At 55.8% G+C, this 20,873-nt stretch overlaps 1 protein-coding gene across 5 annotated transcripts; it reads right to left on the bottom strand.

Moving 5' to 3' along the window:
- Positions 1-8,342: 8,342 nt before the first annotated feature.
- On the bottom strand, positions 8,343-20,832 carry SEMA3B (semaphorin 3B). 5 transcript variants are annotated; one of them, XM_025272612.3, is made up of 18 exons: positions 19,343-20,832; positions 15,000-15,186; positions 14,138-14,295; positions 13,938-14,000; positions 13,404-13,523; positions 13,224-13,317; positions 12,900-13,019; positions 11,871-12,016; positions 11,667-11,778; positions 11,494-11,563; positions 11,271-11,412; positions 10,748-10,967; positions 10,395-10,486; positions 10,277-10,318; positions 9,896-10,053; positions 9,744-9,799; positions 9,512-9,651; positions 8,343-9,171 (listed from the first exon to the last, which is right to left on the bottom strand). In XM_025272612.3, exons 2-18 carry the CDS (start codon positions 15,106-15,108, stop codon positions 8,770-8,772), a joined length of 2,244 nt encoding a protein of 747 aa, XP_025128397.1. In that variant the 5' UTR covers positions 15,109-15,186; positions 19,343-20,832; the 3' UTR covers positions 8,343-8,769. The 5 variants fall into 5 exon arrangements, with proteins under 5 accessions (XP_025128397.1, XP_025128394.1, XP_025128396.1 ...); XM_025272609.3 differs by having other exon boundaries at positions 8,343-9,174; XM_025272611.3 differs by having other exon boundaries at positions 11,271-11,415.
- Between the last annotated feature and the right edge of the window lie 41 nt (positions 20,833-20,873).

Genomic DNA, 20,873 nt, shown 5'->3' on the forward strand with positions numbered 1-20,873 from the left:
GAACTGATGCTTTTGAACTGTGGTATTGGAGAAGACTCTTGAGAGTCCCTTGGACTGCAAGGAGATCAAACCAATCAATCCCAAAGGAAATCAACCCTGAATATTCATTGGAAGGACAGATACTGAAGCTCCAATACTTTGGCCACCTGATGTGAAGAGCCAACTCATTGGAAAAGACCCTGATGCTGGGAAAGATAGAAGGCAGGGGAAGAAAGGGACCACAGAGGCCGAGATGGTTGAATGGCACCACCGACTCGATGGACATGAGTTTGAGCAAGCTCCAGGAGATGGTGAAGGACAGGGAAGCCTGGCGTGCTGCAGTCCATGGAGTTGTGAAGTGTCCAAAACAACTGAGAGACTGAATGGCAACGGCTGGTTGCCTAAGGTGGGTATGAGATAATGCTACTGACCTGTGGACATTGCCTAAACTACAATTTTTGACCACTGCTCCTTATTGGCACCTCTAATTCACAAGAATAGGAGGGCTTTTAATGACAGCTTCCCTTAGTAAATGTCCTGGAGCAGTTATTGCCAAAATACATTCCAAAAACAATTGACTTTAAGGAAGCCAATTACATGTGTTTTTCCCTCAAAGATTTTAAGGAGGGAAAACAAAAAAACACAATCTACCACCACAGAAGCAGCAGCTCAGTGCCCCTAATCGCAGTAGCATTGCTAATGAAAGCTCCCTGGAGAAGTCTAACCTTACTAGTCAGGAATGGCCATCCTCACACGTCTACAAACAATGAATGCAGGCGAGAACCTGGAGAAAGGGAGCCCTCGATGCTGCCAGTTTGAAGGTCCACTGTCCACAGCCACTGTGGAGGACAGCCTTCACTGCCAGAAAGAAAAACCTTCGAGAGAGGCTAAGCTTAGGATCTGACATGCCCCACCCCTGGGTCTACATCCCAGGAAAACCATCATTCAGAAGCATACATATACCCCAAGGTTCAGAACACACTACCTGTAATAACTTAGACCCAGAGCCAGTAAAGTGTCCTGGAACACACTAGAGCTTAAAGAAGGTGTGGTACATTTATACAACGGACTGTGACTCAGTCACAACAACCAGCCCTGAAGTGATGCCCCTGGAGCCTCAGTGATGGACCGTGAATGTTTCTAGACCAAGAGAAGTCACTCAGAGGAATAAAACAGCATATGATGTCCCTTTTAGGCAAAATTTAAAGAGAGATACAAAGGAACTGATTTTCAACATAAAGAGAGACTCTGAGGATTCATACGCAAAGTGTTACAAAGGGAAAAAGTGAAGGGCCAGTGACAAATTAGGAGACCAGGAGTAATATATATACACACACAGAAATCCACATCTGTAATGGATAATTCATGAGATTATCTTCCTCCTTTCTTCCTTCCTTCCCTATATACATAAATCTGAATCTCCAATAGATACTCCACAAAGACCTGATGTTCCGCACATGGAACTTTGCTCAACCTTCTGCAATAACAGCTATTTCAGAAGAAGCCTATAATGAATAGATATGCTGTGCTTACAATGTCATAGCTGAATCAGGCAGCTGTGCCCTGAAACAAGTACATTACAAATCTACTATACTCCAACATACCATCGGCATGAAATGAAAATAAAGAAAAGAAAAGCAATGCCTAGTTTCTCCCCTCCCACCTCCCTGTCTCGGGCTGCTATCACGTCCCTGGAGCCTGAGCAGGCTTAAATTCCATGGTTGGACTGTGCTGGGGTCCAGACAGCTAAGTAGGGTGCTCTTAGTTGAGACCCCTCTTAGACCTAGAGTGTCTGGTTTGCTCTAGCCCTAACCAGAGTACCCAGTGTACCCAGACAATGGTGGCTGGTCCCTGTGGCCTTCAGGACCCTGGTAAAGTAACCTCATCTCCACATCTCCTGGTGCTGGGGTTCCCCACTCAAGCCTCCTTTAATGTGGTGCTGTGGTCCCGGTTGGGATTGGTCTGGAGGGGAGGAGGTGTGAGGCTTTAGGGGAAAGAGGTAGTGAGACACAAACCCTCGGGTGTTTGCTCAGGCACATTGTACTCCAATTCACAGCCCAGCAAGCCAACTTTCCCTAAGGCTGGTTGCCTGAGGAACCACGGGTGGGCATGAGAAAGTGCTGCCGTCTCGTGGACATTTCCTGTAACTACAACTGGATCACTACTGCTTCCTGGAGCCTCAAATTCACAAGGCCTCAGTTCAGTTCAGTCGCTCAGTCATGTCCGACTCTTCGTGACCCCATGAATCAGCACGCCAGGCCTCCCTGTCCATCACGAACTCCCGGAGTTCACTCAAACTCATGTCTATCGAGTCGGTGATGCCATCCAGCCATCTCATCCTCTGTCGTCCCCTTCTCCTCCTGCCCCCAATCCCTCCCAGCATCAGGCTCTTTTCCAATGAGTCAACTCTTTGCATGAGGTGGCCAAAGTATTGGAGTTTCAGCTTCAGCATCAGTCCTTCCAATGAACACCCAGGACTGATCTCCTTTAGGATGAACAGGTTGGATCTCCTTGCAGTCCAAGGGACTCTCAAGAGTCTTCTCCAACATCACAGTTCAAAAGCATCAATTCTTCGGCACTCAGCTTTCTTCACAGTCCAACTCTCACATCCATACATGACCACTGGAAAAACCATAGCCTTGACTAGACAGACCTTTGTTGGCAAAGTAATATCTGTGCTTTTCAATATGCTATCTAGGTTGGTCATAACTTTCCTTTACAAGGCCTGGGCGGCTGCTAATGACAGCTGCCCTCAGGCAATGTCCTGGGCGGGTGCTGCAGAAACAAATTCCACACACAACCAACTTTCAAGAAGTCAGTTGCCACAGGTCAATTCTCCTTACAGCCTTGAAGGGGGGGGGGAACCCCAACAACCACAGGACAAGATGCTCAGCATCCCTAATTATAGGAATGCCAATCAAAACAAGGAGACATCAAATCCCACCAGTCAGAATGGCCATCCTCACAAGTCTATAAACAATAAATGTGGGACTGTGCCTGGAGGAAAGGGAATCCCCCTACACGTAGGAAGGTGGGAATGTACATTGGCAACAGCCACTCCAAATGACAGTCTCTGAATGCCTCAAAAAAACTGTCACGAGAGCTAAGCCTAGGATCTGATATTTCCACCCCTGAGCTTCTACCCAGAGAAACCGTAATTCAAAAAGATACATGTACCCCAGCAGTTCGCTGCAGCATTGCTTACAATAGCAAAGACAGAACCAGCAAAATATCCACCAAGAGGTTAAAGATTAAAAAAGATGTGGTAAATGTATGCAATGGACTATTACTCAGCCATGAAAAACCAAATGAAGTTATGCCACATGGATGTACCTTGGAGGATCATACACTAAGTGACAGAGGAGACAATCGCATATGATGTCTTCTTAGGCAAAATGTATAAAGATATACAAAGAAACTAATGTACAAAACAAAAGGACACTCTCAGAATTCAAACACAAATATAAGGTTACACACACACACAAAGGTGAAGGGCCTGGGATGAGTTAGCAGGTCAGGATTAACAAATACAGAGAAATATGTATTGCTAATAGATAATCCACAAGCTAGATATTCAGCACAGGGAACTCTGCCCATCCTTCTGCAGTAACTTCTATGGCAAAAGAACCCCCAAGAGAATAGATATTCTGTACGTATATGTAGTAAATGAAGCAAGTGGCTGCACCCTGACAACACAGAACATTGCACATCGACAACACTCCAGCATATCATGTGTATGAAATGAAAATAAAGAAGAGCAATGTCTAGTTTCTTCCTTGCAGCCTCCATGATTTGGGCTGTTTAATCACATCCCTGGGGCCTGAGCAGACTTCGTCAATGGCTGGTGGGTTCAAGACAGCCAGGGAGGGCGCCCTTAATTGAGCCCCCTCTTAAACCTGTAGTGGCTGGCACCAAGGTCCCCCAGTCCAGGTCGGCTCTCCTGCAGCTAAACCAACCTTAGTGCACCCAAAGGATGGTGGCCCGACCCTCTGGCCTTGAGGACCTTGGTAAAGTCACCCCGCCTCCTCCATGGCTCCTGGTGCTAGGGTCCCCAGCTCAAGCCTCCTTCCTGAAGGTGCAGCCTCCTAGGCACCTCAGCAGGGTGCTGTGTCCCAGGTTGAGATTATTCTGGAGGCAAAGAGTAGGGGGAGCTTTGGGGGGAGAAATAATTAGATACAAGCCCTCGGGTGTTTGCTCAGCCACATTACACTCAAATTCACAGCCCGGGAAACCAACTTTTCCTAAGGCTCTGGTTGCCCAAGGAACCAGAGGTGGGCGTGAAAAAGTGACATTTCTGTTTACTACAGTGTGACAAGTGGTGGTCACTGGCACCTCCGATCTGCAAGGTTTGGCAGCGCTTGATGACAGCCGCCCTCAGGAAACGTCCTGGGCGGGCACTGCAGAAATAAAACGCAGAAACCAAATCCAAACACAAGTGACTTGCAAGAACCCAACTGCACCAGCTACGTTTTCCTTACAACCTTTAAGGAGAAAAAACAAAACCAAACCACCACAGGACAAGATGGTCAGTATCCCAGTTACAGGAAAGCCAATCAAAACGACAAGAAATCAAATCCCACCAGTGAGAACAGCCATCATCGAAAGTCAACAAACAATAAATATGGGAGGGAGCCTGGAGGAAAGGGAACCTCCCTACACTGTGAGTGGGATGTACCTTGGCAACAGCCACTGAACGACAGTCTCTGAATGCCTGAAAAAAACTGTCAAGAGCACTAAGCCCAAGATCTGACATTCCCACGCCTGGGCCGACGTTACGCGAAAACCATAATTCAAAAAGACACCATGCGCCCCAGTGTTCACTGAAGCACCATTTACAGTAGCCTAGACTCAGAATCAGCAAATTGTCCACTGACAGGTTAAAGCTTAATATCGATGCCGTACACACACACACACACAAACACACACATATATTCAGCCACAGGTATAGAATGAAATACTGCCATTTGGAACAACATAGATGGACCAGGAGATGATTACACTAAGTCAGTCAGACAGAGAAAGACAAATATTGTGTGATTTTTCTTATAGGTGGAATTTTAAAACTGATAATCATGAACTGACAAAACAGATTCACAGACTTTGAAAAGAAACTGGGTTACAAAGTGGGGAGTTATGCAGGGTGGAGGGAGAAATGCGGAGGTTGTGTTTAACACATACATACGTACAGAAAGTAGATAATGAGAACAATTCTGTCAGAACTTACATGGGAAAAGAATCCAATGAAGACGAGATACAGGGCTTCCCAGGCGGGAAGTTACAACCTTTATGGAGAGTTAAAGAATCTGCCTACCAATGCAGGAGACACAAGGGACCTGGGTTCTACCCCTTGGTTGGGATTCCCCCTGGAGGAGGAAATGGCAAGCCACTCCAGTATTCTTGCCTGGAAACTTCCATGGACAGAGGAGCGTGGTGGGCTACAGCCCACGGGGTCACAGAGTCAGACACAGCTGAGCGCGCACACACAGAGGATACCAGTGTATGTATAACTGAATCATGTCGCTGGACACCTTGAGCAACGCTACGTGATCAATCAAGTATATGCCAAAATACAAGTTTAACAAAAAGAAAATAAATCCCTATTCTATTTTTTGTTCAGGCTTCTGGCACTTTGGCCCGTGTCACAGCCCTGGAGCCTGAGCAGGCTTGGTCTCAAGGCTGGAGGGCGGTAAAGCTAAGGGGGCTAGGGAGGCTGTGTCATCAGAGAACCTCCCTTGGCCCTGTAGTGCCTGCTCCCCTAAGATCACAGTCTCCAGATCCAGTCAGACCCTCCTATAGCTAAGCCAAGCCTAGCGTACCCAAAGGATGGTGGATTCTGTGAGCTAGAAGATCTTTTTTTTTTTTTTTGACATCTTTAGTTATTTTTAACAATTTTCTTGGCCACACCACATGGAACGCAATATCTTAGTTCTCCAACCACAGATGGAACTCGGGCCCCTTGCCCTGGAAGTGTGAATCTTAACCACTGAACTGCCAGGAAAGTCCCAGGGATGCAAGAGCTTTGTAAATTCACCCGGTTTTCAGGTCTCCTAGTGGGGGTGTTCCCATCTCCAACCTTCTGCCTTAGACTCACCCTACCAAGAGTACCCTCAGCACCCTCACTGTAGCAGGTTTGCAGGGGTTTGGATTTGTCTGGGGTGGTGAAGGGTAAGGTGGAAGAAATAAGAAGACACAAGCCCTTGGCTGTTGTTTCTGGCACATCCCACTCTAAGTTACAACCCAGGAATGGGACTTCCTAAGGCTCTGGTTGCCCAAGGAATCGAGTTGGGCAGGGAGAAATGCTGCCACCTTGTGGCCATTTCTTATAACAAATTGAAAATTGGTGCTTCTGGGTACTTGATATTCACAAGGCTTTATTTTGTTGTTTAGTGGCTAAGTGGTGTCCCACTCTTTGGCGACCCCATGGACTGTAGCCCACGAGGCTCCTCTGTCCATGGGATTTTCTAGGCAAGAATACTAGAGAGGGTCACCATTTCCTTCCCCACAGGATCTTCCTGACCCAGGGATTGAACCAATGTCTCCTGTATGGCAGTTTTCTTTATGGCTGAGCCACGGGGAAAGTCCAAGCTATGGCCTGTAACTGCATTAACAATGTCCACTTCAGGGACTTCCCTGGTGGTCCAGTGGGCTAAGATTTTGCACTCCCAATGCCAGAGGTCCAGGCTCCATCCCTAGTCAGGAACTAGATCACACATGTTGCAAGGAAAATCAAAGATCCCAAGTGTCTGCCACTGAATACCTAAATAAATACTAATGTTCACTTCCTAGGGCTGGCCACAGGACTGGCAGCTCCATGGGGGTAGCTTTCCCTATCAAGAAGCCACACTGAGAAATCCCACCAGACAGCTTAATTCTGTGAAAAAACTGACAAGAGCAAGCTTTAACGGGACTTAAGTCCTCTCTTGTTACTTGAGTTAATGTATTTACCTCTTGATAATCATCTAGTTCTTGATTACCTTCTGACAGAACAAGGCACAATTTATGGGGTAACTAACACTTCCTGCTGCACCTAAATCAATGCAACAGCAAAGAGAAAAGTTAAAGAAATAGACACCCAAGCAGCAATGGCTTCACAATTTTGGCAGGGGCGCTGTTGCCTTCGTTGCCTGGTCAGCAGTTAGGGAAGCCCTCTCAAAGTTATCCTGGTTTCTAGACCCTTGAGTGAAGCAGTCCCCAACCTTTCTGGCACCAGGCACTGGCTTCCTGGAAGATAATTTTTCCATGGGCACGGGGTAAGGGAATGGTTTCAGGTAGACTCAAGCACATTGCATGTATTGTGAACTTTTTTCTGTTATTACATCAGCTCCATCTCATGTCAAGGCATTAGATCCTGGAGGTTGGTGACCCCTGCTATAGGGGCTTTTTACTGTTCTTTTTGGCCCTTGTCTGTTTAACCCTTTGGTTAAGTTTGTGTTTTCCAGGTCCCAACAGTTTTCAAGTAAGGCTCATGATGGCTCAAGGATTTCAACCGATTCCAGCTGAGGGGAACCCAGGTCCCCGAAAGCAGTCAGCAAGGGACTTCTACACCTTTAGGGTAGGCTAGGATCTGTGGTTTCAGAAGAAACCCTCAACCCCTTAATCCTTAAGAATAAGGGGTGTAGAACCCCCTAGAGGGGAATCAGACAGGCTAGGACATGGGACCCTTTGCTGCAGTACTTCACTTGGACAAACATCTCCTGGAGCAAGGGACTACAAAGAGATTATAAGGCAGAGGTCCCCCGACCATTTGGGCAACAGGGATTGGTTTCGTGGAAGACAGATTTTTCCAGGGACCAGATGGGAGGGATGGGGGTGGTTTCAGCTGGTAATGCAACCAATGGTAAGACGTAGAAGAAGCATCTTTGCTCGCTGGCTTGCCCTCCGCTCACTTCCTGCTGTGCAGTCCGGTTCCTAACACAGATCAGTGTCAGTCCTAGGCCTGGAGGTTGGGGAACCCTGCTGTAAGCAACTAAAAGCAACTATACACACGTGCGGTTGGGGCAAATTATAAACAAGATACAAAAAGACCCCCCCCCCAAACAAAAGACCAAAAAACCAACTGCCACACCACCACAAGGGGGTGGGCTGACCACCTAAGCCACCCCTACTGCCTGAACCATGGATCTGACCCTACCTCACCCCATTTAAGGAACCAACTCACCCCTCCTGCCCTCCTCCCCCACCCCCCCAACCGCAAGCAAGCGAAAGCACCTGTTGCTTGCTGGGCACCTGTGGCTTATTTTCACTCCCTTGTTCTGCAGCATGAGCCCAGCGAACCCTTTGCCTGAATTTCTCATCTGGCCTCTTATCAACTTCTATTGATTCAAGAGTCCAAGAACCTGGGTCGGCAACACTAAGACCAGCAATTGTCTGCTGGGGCCATTCCAGCTTTGGCTGAAAATGTGTTTATTGCATTAGTACAGTCGGCCTGCCCCACCCCACCCACCCAGCCTGTTCACAGCTTTCTGCTCATTGCCCAAAGAGGCGGTCCTTCTCCCAGGGTGGGCATTCCAGGCACCACTCCCACCCAAGTACCCGGGGAACCCTGCTTCTCTGCCTCCTCCCGACCAGCCGGACCCTGTGCCCAGCCTAGGCCGCCCCTATCGGGGTTACATTCAAGGGTTATCCTCTTGTTAATAAATAAGCCAGCATGGCTGCCCCTTGGCCAGGGCCTGTCGGTCGGTGTCTTCCCTCCACCAGGAAACGCCGGGCCCCTAGCCGTCTCCCAGGGTCTGTGCGCCCCCTCTCCCTCCTGCAGCCTCCTCCCCAGTCCCCAGCGTGGGGACGGCCAAGTCACCAGTCCGCTGCGCTGCGCGGGCCCCGCTCAGCCCGCAGCTCTGGGGCGTGTGTCCTCCGGTTGCGGCCCTTTCTCCGTGACTCAGGGACCTGTGGGCGCGGCGCGGGCTGAGGGCGACACATTCGCAGGGAGTTCGCACCACCGCCGCCGGGCTCCACCAGCTGCAGAAAGTCCCGGTACCAGAGCTTGGGGCCCGGCGGGGCGACGGGCGCAGTATCCTCGGTCCGGGCCAGTCTTTCAGCCTGTGCTGCACTCAGCACGTGCAGGGCCAGGCGACGCAGTGGCTGCGAAAAGCCCTGCTCCACCGCTGCACACAGGTACACGCCGGAGTCCCCACGCCGCAGCCCGCGCAGCAGCAATCCCCTCCTCGTGCGCTCAGCTCGTTCCTCCGCAGGCACCTGCTGATAGATCAGCGGGAGGCGAGGAATTTAAGGAACGGGCGGGGGCGGGGCTTATCTGCACGTGAGGGCGGGTTGGAGAGTTCAGTGGGCGGGGCAAGGGCGGGGCTTCTCTCCGATGGGGCGGGGATGTCAGGCGCCTAGTTAGAGGAATGGGGCCTCACCTGGATGCCGAGTGCGGGCCCCAATTGGGCGTTAGGGGTGTGATTGGGTTGAGACTCACTGGGCGGGGCTGGATCGCATGTAGACGTGCGGAGCGGGCCAAGGGCCTCATTAATCACTTTCTGGACGTTAGGGTTGGAACAGGGCCTGTTTGGGGAGGGGGTGGGGGGAGGCTCACCTGAGTGTAGGCCGACTCCCCCGCGCGCTGGAAGGTCCACTCCACGTGCGCCTGCAGCGAGCGGGCCTCACACTCCAGGAAGGCGCTACCTCCCTCCACACCCAGCACCTTCTGCTCCAGCAGCACAGGGTGGGATGAGTCTGGGGGCAAAGGGAATGTCAGATTCAGACAAAGCAGGACAGGGTGGGGCAGTCTTTAAGCGCTGAGGGATGAGAGCAGCTGAGACACTCACCCCCGGAACACAGTATGCTGGGGTCACCGTTCCTTACGTCCTGCCGTCGGAACCGCCTGGGGATCGGGGACATTAGAGCCTCCGTGAGTGCGTCTTTTAGCCAGGGATGGATAAAGACTCCCTCCAGGCAGCACGTCCTTGACCCTGCTCACCTCTTGGCACTGGGCTGGAAGCGAGTGCACTTGGCCCCATCCCAGGCACAGTAGGGGTCACGTGCCAGGCAGCATTCGGCACAGGCACGGCCGTGGGAAGCGCAGCGGTGCAACGGGATCTGGGCCACCCCGCTGCGAGAGGCTACGTACAGTTGGTGCTAGGGGAATAAGGCTCCAGGCTGACCGAGGGAGGCCCAGTGCCAACCTCCCATAGGTCAGGGATCCCTTCCCCCCATTTGACAAAAGGGAACACTGGGGTCTCAAGTCACAGAGCCTGTCCTTGAAATGGAAATTGGGGCTTATCATCACCAAAAGAATGGGAGTGGGGGCACCTGGGAACACTTTGGGTCCATTCCACCCCCAAGCACTCTGGTCACTTACCCTCTTAGAGGAGATTTGCATGCTGGTGACAGCAGCTGAGTCCTGAGAAGGAGGAGGGGCTCTGGGATCATGGCTCCATGGGGTGAGGGTCTCCCAGGCAGTGGGGGCTAGGCCTCACCTCAAACATGTGTAATTCCTCCAGGAGCAGCCCCTCAGCATTTGGCCAGCCGCCCTTGGGGACGGAGATCACCTTCAGCACTGTGCCTGCATCTGTAGGGATGAGAAGAGGGGGTGACTCCTTGTGCCCTCTGACAGCTAGGGCCAGGGGTCTCCTTGCTTCTGATGCCTCCACCCGCAGCACGGCTGGAGAGGTGAAGAATGTGGGTTGGAGCAATCAGAGCAGCATCCAGAAGGAGATGGGGGACACAGCCCCAGGAAACATATGGAAATGGGTCTGAACACAGGGAAATTCCACTAACAGGCCAAAGAGCCTGCGCTGGGTTTTGTAGGTGGTCATGGCAGGACCCTGACCTGTGCCGATGAAGAGGACGTCGTAGTATCCATCAGCAGCTGCGACACGGTCTGCAGTGATCTGGGTGAAGGTGTAGCCGGCACCCACTTGTTGGAAGAGAGGGCGCCCGCCGATGGGCAGGACCGAATTGTACATGAGGGGGTGGTTCCGGGCAAACTGGATGACATCATCAGGAAAGTCCTTGGTGGAACTGAAGGTGCCAAAAGTCTTGCTGGGGCACTGGGAGGTGGGGAGGAGGCAAGACAAGGAAGTGGATAAGAAGGCCGGGTGGGCAGCCCTCCACAAGAGACCACCCAGAACTTGGAGTGTGTATGAGGGGGTGGGTATTGGACAGAGCCCTGCCCTGGCAATCTGAGGGGGAATTATGACCTTCCCCTGAGGAACCCTGTCTGATGAAGAGGATGTTTTCCCAACCATTAAAAAAACAAAAAAAGGAAGAAATCACATTCACCAAGAAGACCCCAGGCCAAGTCCTCCACCCTGCATTAACTGGGTTGTGGAGGCAGTCTCTGGGCTACGTACCATGCCAGGTCGGGGGTAGGGGACACGTCCCTGGTAGGACACCCACTGGTGCATGGGCCCCTCCTTGTGTGCAAAGGGTCCCAGGAAGGCCCGGCGTACATCATTCATGCTGTACACGCACACGGCAGAACCCTGGAAGATGCTGCTGCAGGTGAAGATGTCAGTGGAGCGAAGGGCTCCAGTGGAGCCTGGGCCATCCTGCCCACTGCCTCCCACACCTCACCTGGATGTGGAGAAGACAGCATAGAGCAGCGGGGTCCAGCGATCTCGCGAGGACAACAGGAACACGTCCTCTGTAGGGAAGGGACCACGCTGGGGGAGGGTGCAGAGCCAGGCTCCAGGGTCTGTGCCCCTGTGTTCACTGCCCCCACCCCATCCTCCACTCCTGCTGCTTACGGAGCTGGTCATAGTTCGTATCGCCCTCGGCACCGGGCACCGAGCACACCAGCCGCGCCTTCAGGAAAGTTGTCCACTTGTTGACCAGGCTGCGCTGGCCACCCACGTCGTTCTGCAGGGGCCAGTAGGAGGGGATGAGGGTGAGGCCCTGACAGGCAAAGGGGCGGTGGCAGAACCTCTGAATGTGGCCCAGGAAGGCCTCACCCTGCAGATCTGGCCAACGCGGGACACAGACAGGCGTCCCAGTGCCGGCGTGGCCTCCACCGCAGACTCACGGAAGAAGAAGTAAATCTTGTCATCATCTGGGTTCTCACTCTCCGGGATCCAAAAGACCTTGATAAACTTGGGCTCTGGCCACAGCAGGAGGCGAGGGGTCACTGAGGTCCTGCCTGGCCCTGCCTCCCCTTCTCTTTAAGCCAGCATAAGCCCTCAGGGCAGCCGCTGACCACCCCAACTCCAGAAGCAAGTTCGACGGGCTCCCCAGGACAGAATCAAGATGAGGGCCTGTGAGTCAAGAAGCAGCCACGAGAGGGCAGCAGAGACCGTGGCTACCTGGGCTCACAGGCAGGTGACCTTGGCCAGTAGCGGGCCTCTCACCCCTCCCCTGGCAGTTCTCCATGCCAGTGCACCAAGAAAGGAGCGATCCTGGGTATCTGGGTTTTGCCTTCACTTATGAATCTTCCTCTGTAGCGGGAAGTAGATGCCCTGACTCCTGCTTCAAATACTCCGCTGGGTCCCCTCACTCAGAATAAGGTACTCTGGCCCTACCCTTTCCTCACAGGGCAGGCCCCTTATCATTGCTCCCTTCATGAGTCTGTTCCTTGGCTTGTTCCTGTCCCCAGGGCCTTTGCACTCATCATTCCCTCTGCCTGGAATGCTCTTCCCGAAATCCTGCTGTGTTCTGGGAATTAGCTCATTCCTCTTTTCGGCAGAGTGGCTTCCTGTCCCCAACCCTCCCACTCCCACCACCACCACTCCCACCTCGTCTCCTCTCCCCTTCTCTGTTCTCTCACTGTATATCCTGGCCATTGGAACTGATCTTATCATGCATTCGTTTTGAGGTCTGAACTCAAAGAGGGCCTGGGTCACACCTATCTGGTCTCGCCCTCTGACCCAGTGCCCAGTGCAGGGCTTGACCCAGGATAGGCATCTGGAAAGCAGGTGCCTTACTCAGCACCTGCTCTGTTGGAGATGAGGGCCCCCTCCCAACAGTCCCCACCCCCAGCCTTTCACCGTTGAGCCAGCGGGAGTCGTGCGGCTCTGTCCGGAGACTTGGACGCTGGCCCAGGCTGCGGAAGATGGTGAAGTCCCGGCCCATGAGGTCCGCAGCTACCCCCGAGTACAGCTCTTCCCCTGTAGATATGGCAAGGCTGCTGAGCGAAGCCAAAGGTTCCTATGGCAGGTTGGGGGACCTCTGGGGGCTCTTGGGAAATCAGTGAGGCTATGGGGAATCCCTGGGACTCTAGGGAGGGTCTTGGGACTTTACAAGATGCTAGAGTCTCTAGGGGGTGGTGCAGGTTTCAGGAGCTCTTCTGGGGTCCCAGCCTCTGGACTCACCCACCAGCACGGAGGCAGCCCGATGCCTGGGGTCATAAGGACTCTTGCCTTTGCCATCCTCCAGCCTTCGAGGGTCCAGCCGGAGCATGGGCTCCTGGGAGGCAGCAGGGAGTTACTAGTACAGGCCCTTCCTCCTTCCTTACTCTCCCTACCTCCCTCCCTGACCAGCTCCAGCCTTACCTCCAGCCGCTGGCCCACCTCCACAAATGCACAGATTGGGTGGAAGGCCCCTGTGCCACAGGCCAGCAAGTGGGTATGGTTGTAGGCATGGAGCAACTTCACGAAGTTCATGCACTCGGTCTAGCACGCAGGCAGGCAGGGTCAGGAACAAGGAGGCCTCCCTCAGGGAGGTGGCCTGAAGGGGTCCCCACTCGCCAGCGGTGCCCCCACCCCTTCTTCCTCGGTGTATCAGCCCAGGCAAGTACTAACGTGGGCGACACGGACCCGGATGCCCTTGGTGACAAGCCCGGCCCTCCCACCTCTCCCCAGAATGGGTTCAGGGGAAGCAGAGGCCTGCATTGTCCCCCATGACTCAGAGGCCCCCAAGAAGAATCACATGAGCCCCCACCCTGACTCACTACCTCCGGACTTCAGCCACCTCGACCCTCTTGCCCCCAATCCCAGCCAGAACAGGCGGCCCTCTGTTTCAGCACTGCCCATCGCTAGAGTGAGGGGCAGACCCGCCCCACTCCCACCCGGGCAGCCAACACTCACGCCAATGTCCTTCCCAGCCCAGTTGCACTCCTCTCGCCATTCCACACGGGCCGGCCAGGCCAGCTATGGGGAGGGTGGGAAAAGGCGAACACAGGGCCCGGTCTCTAAGCTGAGGGTGTCCACTCAGGGGACCCAACCTCCCCGGGGCTCTTTCCTGGGGGCCTGGTGCTGAGGCTGGGTGGTGGTGGGGTTTCTGGCACCTTCTTGGCCCTCTTGCTAATGTTGTCCAGGCTGAGGGAGGCCACGTGGTTCTCGGCGCCCACAAACAGGCGCCCACGTTCCTCATCGAGCAGCAGCGCTTCATAGCAGCAGGTCCTCTCCAGCCTGAAGGTCCGGAGACCGTGCCGGGCCTGGAGCTCTGTGGGGTGGGGACACTGAGGATTCGCCAGTCATGCTAGAAGCTTCCTCCAGGCCAAGGTTGTACATGTGACCTGGCCCACACACAGGTGGATTTACATGCGTGTGAGTTTACAACTCAGGAGGACAGGCCCACCCAGGTGCCGGCCAAGCTGCCAGAGTGGGCAGTGCAGCGCCCCCACCCCAACCCCATGGGGGAAGCAGGTGGAGCTTCCAGGGCGTGCTCAGACAAGCAGTGTCTCCAGGCGGGTGCACAGGGAGGCAAGGGTTCTGGGATATGGCTGCATATTGGGACAGCCAGAACCCCAACCCCAAAATCAGGCTGAGGGTTCTCTGCCACCAGCCAGGGTTCAGTATGATGTCGCAGCCTAGTCACCACCCTGTGTAGAGGGGGTGTGGGAAGGCGGCTCTGATGCTCCCCCCCACCCACCTCAACCTTCCTGGGAGCAGGGGATGGAGCAGAGGCAGGATCTGTTGCCATGGGGACAGAAGGGGTCTTCCTGGGAAACCATGAGGAGAATGTGGGTAGAGAGCTTGGGGACCGAAGCCAGGAGAGGGTTAACTGGAGATGGCCTGAGCGTGCCCCCCAATCCGGGGCTGGGTGGTGCACACACAAGGGTAACAGCAAACACAGTGCCCCCTACCCACCCTGGGCCCCTCTCCTTGCCCACCCTGAGCTGGGGCCTCCCAGCCAGGTGCACCTACCTTGGAAGGAGAGGCGGAGGCGTGGGGTGCTGGGGGCAGCACCCCCCAGCCCTGCCGCCCAGAGCAGAGCCAGGCCCGGGATCATGGCGGCAGCCTCGGCCCGCCCCATCCCCGCGGCTCAGGGAGCTCAGGGTTCAGCGGGCGCGTGTGGAGGAGCCTTGAGCCTCCCTGGACTCTGCCCCGGGATCTGGAGGAGAAGGAGTTGCAGCAAGGGGCGAGGGCGGGAGGCTGGGGTGGGGGGGAGTCCCCAGGGATCAGATTACAGCCCCTAGGGAAAGAGGCTGGGGGGTCGCATTCCACTTCCGAGCCCTCCTCTCCCTCGCAGGGTGCCCTGTCTGGCCACAATCACAGACACACCCACGCTGGGCACACCCTCGGGGTCAACCCCACACTGGCAGGCGCCCGCCCCACCACGTCACCCTCGCCAGGAACCCGCCCTCCTGCATACACACCCACAGGCATTAATTCACCGAGCCAGTGCGCCTACTTCATGCCAGCCAGGGACTGGGGCTAGGGGCATTGGGGCACACAGGCAAGGTCCTCCCTGCAGGAGGAGGCAGAGGACCAACGAGGATTCGGGTTGCTTGCAGTCCCTATAGAGGTGCCAAGTGCAACGAGCAAAACGAGCTGGTCATGGGTATGAGTGTAACAAGAGGGGGTCATGCCTCTGGAGGAGGCTGTGCACCCACGGGTCCTCAGAGAGACAGAGGCACCTTTGGAGCAGGAGCTGATGGTGTGGGTGCCTGTGAGCATGAATGTGCTTCTGTGGGTCCTTTGTATAGCTGTATTGGGCATCTGTGTATTGTGTGTCTGCATGCATATCTGCGGATACCTATGTGAGACCATCTGGCATATGTGCTGTATTGTACACATAGGTGTGATATGCATGTGCGTGCACACACATGGCATTGTACGTATGTGTACGCAGGATGTACATATCGGGGTGTATGTGTGTGTATGCAGGATGTACATATCAGGGGTGTACACCTTGAAAGCATGTATATGTGTCGCGCGTGTGTATATGGATGTGTGTGCAAGTGTACGCATCTCTCTGGACATGCAGGTGAGCAAATATAACTGCAGCATCCATCATCGCTTCAACTCTGAGACACCCCGGAAGCCCACTTCTCAGAGGGAGAAGCTAGCTGGGAGACCCGGGCCTGGCCGGGCAGGGCAGACACCTCAGTTCCTGATTCGGGAGCTGCGCTCACTTGGACCCGGCAGCCCCAGCTTTGCACTGGACCTCTCTCTCCCCACCCCAGAGGGCGGGAGGGGCCGATCACACCCAGAAATGCTGTGATCTCAGACTTCAGACCCAAGAGGAATCAAGTGGGGAGAGCCAAGGGCCTGGGGCAGCCTCTCACCCCCTAGCTCGGGGGAGCTGTCCTTCCCTCTCCAGCCTCTGGCGTCTCCCTCAGCCTCTCCATCCCATCTTTGCCTTCAACGGTTTCTCCATCTTTGAGCCCCACCACTTCTGTGAGCCAGATTTCTTCTTCCCTGGACCCCTCACATGGGACCAGGCTCTGGCTGCAGTGCCCACCCTCCTTCCCAGAAGCTGGCTGGGCAGGTGCCGGGCACAGTAGCCCTGGCACGAGGCAAGGTCCTGGGGCACGATCAAGCGAGGGGTGCAGCTGCTGGAGCACGTTTGTTCCAAACCGCACTCCCCAAACCACCCCCCCTAGCTCCGCCACCGCTTCCAGACCCCTCCCACCCCAGGACTCCCACCTCCCTCCTTCCTTCCACTGACACTTGCCACTGCCTCTTCTAGGCCCAGGAGGTCTGCGGCATCTCAGGACGCCAGGCTGCCTCCCGACACTCCACCGAGAGCTCCGGCAGCGGCGGCTCCTCACCCCGCTGCCTCTTCTCACCCTGGAGAAGGTCGGAGAAGCCAAGGGGCCCCGGGCACCCTCTGACGGCTCCTTTAAGGAGCAGCCCCCGCCCCCACCAAGCCAGCTGCGCCCGCCCCGCCGTCAAGTTTATGGGGCGGGTCGGGTGACTGGGCAGGCAGCCGGGACCGGCTGGAGTTGGTGGCCTGGCCAGAGTGGAGCGGGCACGAGGGAGGGGCGGGCAGGGCCGACCCCTCCCCTGTGGGGCTTCACGGCTAGAGGATGCCCCACACAGAGGTCCTGGAAGGTGGGCATGCCGTCCGGGCAAATGAGGAAGAAGCAATAGAGACCTCGTAGCCCCGGGCAGAGCTGTGCAGCCGGCAGAGGGAACGGGCAGACAGGGCACACCCAGGGACTCGGTTCTTTCACCTGTCTGTCCCTCCACAGCCTGGGAGCTGGCGGGGAATGAGGGGGCTCAGCTGCCACCTGGGTCCCCAGGAGTCTGCTAAGAAGGGCTGGTCAGGAAAGGGGTCCTCAAGTCGGGAGATCTGATGGACCCCGAAGACCCAGCCCCCATCCTTTCACAGGGCTTGGGTGACTTAGTACTTCTGCCACCTGGCTGGCAGCGGCCCTGACTACGGCCAGTGTTGGGTGGGAGAAGAGGCCTGGAGGGGCAGGCTGACAGGAGGAGACAAGTCTGACTTTGGCACTGGTCAGAGACCGGTCCTGACCAGTGGTCCCACGTCTGTGTTGGAAGGTGAGGGGCATTCTATGTCACGTCTATGGACTGTCTTTCTTCCAAGGGTGTAGGTGGCAGGCAAGGTCTGCCTCACCAGAGTGAGATACCCCAGGGGGCTTCAAGGATAGGACGGAGCTTCTCAACACCTCAACTGGTAAGGGTCTGGCCTTGGCCTAAAGGTGACTCTGGGGGACACACCCTGTTGATACTGCCAGGGGTACTTCCTTGGAGGAGCTGAATGTCGACCATGGCCAAGGGGGTCCTCAGGTCCACCGGGGTAAACATGCCAGGGCTTGAGGGTGGGCGTCTTCCACCCCTCAGTTCCCTCAAAATGCATCCTCTTACATTTTCCCCAAGGCTGACTGGCAGCTCCCCGGGGCTCTTCAAGGGAGGCCATGGCTCTCTGGTGCATCTCCTGCGAGTTCCTGGAGTGGAGGTGTCTGTGCCCAGCCAGGTTGGGGAGGGACCTGCCTCTCTTAGCTGAGCCTCAGGCCTGGTGTCTCTGGCCTGGTCTCGCTGGCTGGTTGGCAGTGAAGGGTGGGCATCCGTGGGACAACCAGGGGCCTTCAGGAGGGGGAGTGGGGGGACACAGCCCTGCCTGAGCCCCAGGACTTCCAGCTCGTGGCCTCTCTCCCTCCTCCCAGGCTCTTTTGCTTTGGGTCTGGGCAGCCTCCTCTGGCCCCATGCAAGCAAACAAAATTCTTTGGCTGTTTACAATTTTCCACCCAAGCAGCCAAGATCAGCAAGTGCCTTTGAGGGCCCCACCCAACCCCACGGTGCCCCCTACCTGACCCCATTGCGTTTAGTTCTTCAGGCCCAGGGTCCCAGGCTCTATGTCATGCCCCTCCCCCAATAACCCAGAGTCCATACTGGATAATGAGACCAGGATCCCCCCACCCCACCCCCTGCACCATCTTTCCAACATCCTGGGACTCAACCCCCAGCCAAAAGGACCAGGCTGTCCCCCGGTCCACGTGAGTCCTTGGCATTGCCTTCCAGCTTCCAGATGTCCCCGGAGCAGGGAGATCCCCAGGGGTGAGAGCTCAGGTTGTCCCCATCCCCACAAGGTCTCTTTTCTGCTTCTCAGTCCTGAGTCCCAGAGTATGCAGACCCTGGGGAGGGACTTCATGGAGCCAGCTCTCTAGGGTTAGTGGGTCACACTGGGCTCTGGAAGTCCCCAAGGATTCTGGATTCACGCAGCCTGGGCCTGGATCTCAACAGAGCTGAACCAACCAGGGGAGGCAGCGTGGGTGCCTGGTGCTGCCTGTCAGCAGTATAGCCTGCTAGGGCCTTGGTTTTTCCTTCTGGAAATAACTGGATTGTCGTGCCAAATGCCAGCACCTGCCTCCACAGTCCTCACTCTCAGCTGGGCGTGCCCCTTGCACCCTGCCTGGACTCGGTGGTGGTGTGACTGGGCTGGGGTGGGACATCCATTTATGGAAGACTGCAGCCAACCCTCTCGGTGCCCAGCCTGGGCTGGGTTGAGCCTTGGCTCCGCACTCACACCTGCTTTAGCCATCAGGGCTGGTGGCTCCAACCGCTGGCTCGACCTTTCCCTCTTCTGGCCACGTGGGGACTAGGACGTGCTACCCGGAGGAGGACTTTAGGCAAGGGGGGATAAGCGGTGGAAATCGGGCCCTGGAGAGCCCAACTGAGGCCTGACTTCCTGACACTCTGCTAGCCACGCCAGGGGATCTCCCGGGAAGGTCTGTCTGGCATTGCCCTCACCCACCCCCAGCCTGGTGTCCAAGCTCCCAGAGGAACCCCTGTTGGCCCACCTTTTCGGGAAGATGAGCTCCTCCCCTCCTTGCCTTCTGAGGGCCATGTCAGAGCCGAGGTGGAGGGGTTGAGGGAGGGGCCACTGGGAAGCCTGGGCCTCTGGCTGGGGCCTTACCCCTATCCGCTCCGCCCCTGCCCTCCGCCTCCTGCACATTCCTCCCTGGCTGAGGTCAGCCCCTCCGGGACGGGGGAGCTCCCCCCAACCAGCCACATCACAGCTCCTCACTCACTTCTGTTTTCTTCGTTGCCCAGCAGGGGGGAGAGGGGGTGGGGAGAGAGACGAGGGGCCTTGGGGGTGGGGCCTCCCTCTCTCCTCCTCCTCCATAACCCGGGGGAGGAGGTGCCAGGAATGTGGCAGGGTTGACTCCGGTGGCACCCAGCCCTCATTAACATACATTAACATAAATGCTACCTTCCCTCCCTTGGCTTGGGAGCTGGGCAGGGCAGGGGGCGTGGGGTGGGAGAGGCCTCCAGGGAGCACCAGATGGGGGCTCAGGCTGTTACAGGAGGGTGGACCAGAGCCTGTCCCAGGAATCCACCCCTATAGTAGCCGGGGAGGTGACTGGGTTGAATTCTGATTCTGCAGCTCACCAGCTGTGTGTCCCTAGGGGGAGATTGAACCTTTCAGTCCCCTCTCCACACTTGTCCCGCGGTATTAAAGGGTGGGCCAGGCAGGTCTGGCACTCGGTAGGGTACACAGGTGCGCACTCTGGCTGCCATCTCAGCGCTGGGCATCCTGTGGCATGCAAGCCCGTGGGCCTCGAGGGAGACTCACCACTGCCTCTTCCAGCCCAGCTTCACCGGGCCCTCTCTCTGGCTTGACTCCTCTCCTGTCTCCTTCTGTCCCCTTTCTTCCCTTACCCACACCCCCAGCCCCCAGGACAGCACTCTGACCCTCCCCAGCTGCCTAGGATTCCTTAGTCTTCCTCCAGGAGTCTCCAACCCACCCCCAGCAGTGCTGAGAAGCCCACACGCTCCGCCCTCCAGAAAGCCCCAAGTCAGAGAGGCCTCTGTCTCCTTTAAGACAGAACAAGGCCCCACCTCCTTCCCCTGCAGCTTGAAGCCTGACCCCTTCACCTGGGGGTGGTCCCCATGGTCTTTCTGCCAGATCTCCTCCCAGTGCCTCCCCTCTGCAGTTACTCTGCTTCTCGAGCTCCTCCAGCTTGGGGACATCCAGGCTCTTAACCAGGGATTCACACAGCCCTCCCTGGCTCAGCCCTGGCTAACCCTGCCAGAACTTCAGCTACCCCATTTCTGGGAGGTGACAGCTGCTTCTTTGCCAGGACTTAGCTTAGGCTGTGCCCTCTGCCCTCCCCTTTGCCACCTGCTGGACTTTTCCTCATTACTCACTACCCACCTTTCTCCGTGAAGCCCCGGATGCTTGTAACACCAGGTCCGGGCCACTCTGCAAGGCTTTAGGATCCCCAGCTGCCACTATCACTTGGGAAGCCACCAGGCACAGGGAAGCAAGAGATAGAGGAAGTGCCTGCAGGAAGCCCTGCCACGTTCCTGGGCCTGCTGAGCCTGGGT

The sequence above is a fragment of the Bubalus bubalis genome, chromosome 21, assembly GCF_019923935.1.
Source record: "Bubalus bubalis isolate 160015118507 breed Murrah chromosome 21, NDDB_SH_1, whole genome shotgun sequence".
NCBI lineage: Eukaryota > Metazoa > Chordata > Mammalia > Artiodactyla > Bovidae > Bubalus > Bubalus bubalis.